We start from the raw sequence: 2,106 nt of genomic DNA, 5'->3' as shown, positions 1-2,106 counted from the left end.
CTCTCTCTCTCTCTCGAACCGTACACAAATGATGAATATAACACTAATACATGTACACTGCACCTGTTGTTGGAACACTTATGTTCTTGTGATGACCAGCCGTGACGTCATAGAGAGACTTAATGTCGGTAGACCAGGACTCCCCGATACACAGATCAAAGCTCTTAATGCTTGCTTTAGATGCCCGGATGGTGAGAGTCCCCTGGTTGAAAAACAATATTAATTGCAAAAACGCAATACACTATCACTATCAGCACACACAAGCATATTATTCTGGCGCTCATATGACCGTATGCAGTTGCGAGCGCCATAAAACCTCTACTAAAACTAAACTAAACACAAGCATATTAATAATAGGCTTAGATCTAATATTATTACGAGAATGTTCCGTCACTCGTTTTAGTTTTAGCCAACGGGTTACGTTGCTTGATCTTAAAGGAGGCCTAGGGATGAAGGGAAGGTGATGCTAGCTTTAATTTACACAATGTTGTTAGAACACTTATTTAAACTTTGAAAATGAATTCATCAGTGTTGTACCCGGTATTTTATTATTCTTAATGATCTCAATAGGCAAAATTTTGTTTGCAACGGTACACCTCCCTCCCTCCCTACCTACCTACATACCTACCTATCTACCTACCTACCTCCATCCCTCCCTCCCTACCTACCTACCCAAGACCCATCCACCTACCCACTGGTACTGGTACCAAATTAACTAAATATACTTATTAGACTACCTTGGCCAACCTACCGGCCACTCATACTCATTCATCCCCCTCACTTACCTACCTAGACTCACCTACCTACTTGCATACCTTCCCAGCCACCCATCTACATAGGCCTACCTACTAACGGTCTTCCGTAAACTACCCATCCAATAACTCGCTTATTTATGGCAGAAGAAGGGGGGAGAGAGGGTAGATCTTCCTCTGTTTAGGCATCTATCAATAGCTGCTTTAAAAATACTTTAAAATTCACTTCACTGGCCAGACACCATAGGAAAAGTACAGCCATGGGAGCAAAAGAGTGAACAGTAAATAGATACAGAAATCAGAAGGAAAAAACAGAAGTGGATTGGATATACAGTTGCACGTCGAGAAAATCGAAAACAAATATTACCCACCTAACCTTAAATTAAAATGGAATCCACAAGTACGACATGTACTTGGAGGAGAGGCTTGGGCAGTTTCAAACAGTCATATATTAAGGAAAGTACGACATGTAGGCCTACTTGGAGGAGGGACTTGGGCAGTTTCAAACAGTCATATATTAAGGAAAGTACGACATGTAGGTCTACTTGGAGGAGGGACTTGGGCAGTTTCAAACAGTCATATATTAAGGAAAGTACGACATGTAGGCCTACTTGGAGGAGGGACTTGGGCAGTTTCAAACAGTCATATATTAAGGAAAGGGCGACAGTAGTCCTTATGATGAACATAAGAAAGAAAGACAGAAGTCTTCATTATTTTTTTTCCCTGTGACTAATGTCGCTTTCCCCCTGAGGTCTTCATTTACAAGTCCAATTTACCGTCGGGTAGTGCCAGTCTACTTCTCCTGTCTGACACGACGACGGGATGGCCAGGTCTTTGCTACTCGCGTCCCCGAGGTGCAGGTCGCTGTGGTGAAAAAAAGAAAACGGCACTAAGGAAAACGTCTTTGTTTTTTTAATAACAGAATAATATGGAGACACTAAAAAAACGTGTTTTTTTTTTTTAATACAAAAAAATAAGAAGACACTAAATAGCACTTTTCTTCCATCGTTTACAAAATATGAAGATACTAAAGACGTAAAACAATTAAGAAGACATTAAAATTTAAAAAATTGTACGTTGAAGAAAACAATTTAAAAGATTATTACCAACAACACACGATCAAGAACCTGGCATAAGTAGCCTCATCATCATATCTCAGGCGTTTGCCAAACTTCCTGTCCTAATAAGTAAAGAAAATTAAAATAATTAAAAACGTAATAAAAGAATGAGAAAAACATTCCTCAAAGAATAAGATAGCACATTAGCATTGGTTGATGTTATCTAAAAACTGATGATTTGCCTTGTTGTTGTTGTTGTTGTTGTTGTTGTTGTTGTTGTTGTTGTTGTTGTTGTT

The 2,106-nt window shown here is 39.2% G+C and overlaps 1 protein-coding gene across 1 annotated transcript in view; it reads right to left on the bottom strand.

The window, feature by feature from the left end:
* Positions 1–2,106, bottom strand: part of LOC106013780 — a 5,420-nt gene that overhangs the window by 1,522 nt on the left and 1,792 nt on the right. The window contains exons 2-4 of the mRNA XM_035973476.1: positions 1,880–1,932; positions 1,529–1,616; positions 64–202 (exon numbers count right to left, since the gene is read on the bottom strand). Of these exons, the coding sequence (XP_035829369.1) occupies positions 64–202; positions 1,529–1,616; positions 1,880–1,932 (280 nt within the window). The remainder of the gene's footprint in view (positions 1–63; positions 203–1,528; positions 1,617–1,879; positions 1,933–2,106) is intronic.

The sequence above is a fragment of the Aplysia californica genome, unplaced genomic scaffold (genome assembly GCF_000002075.1).
Source record: "Aplysia californica isolate F4 #8 unplaced genomic scaffold, AplCal3.0 scaffold01266, whole genome shotgun sequence".
NCBI classification, from domain to species: domain Eukaryota; kingdom Metazoa; phylum Mollusca; class Gastropoda; order Aplysiida; family Aplysiidae; genus Aplysia; species Aplysia californica.
The sequence above is the reverse complement of the archived record's forward strand: the minus strand, read 5'-3'. Positions and strand labels throughout refer to the sequence as shown.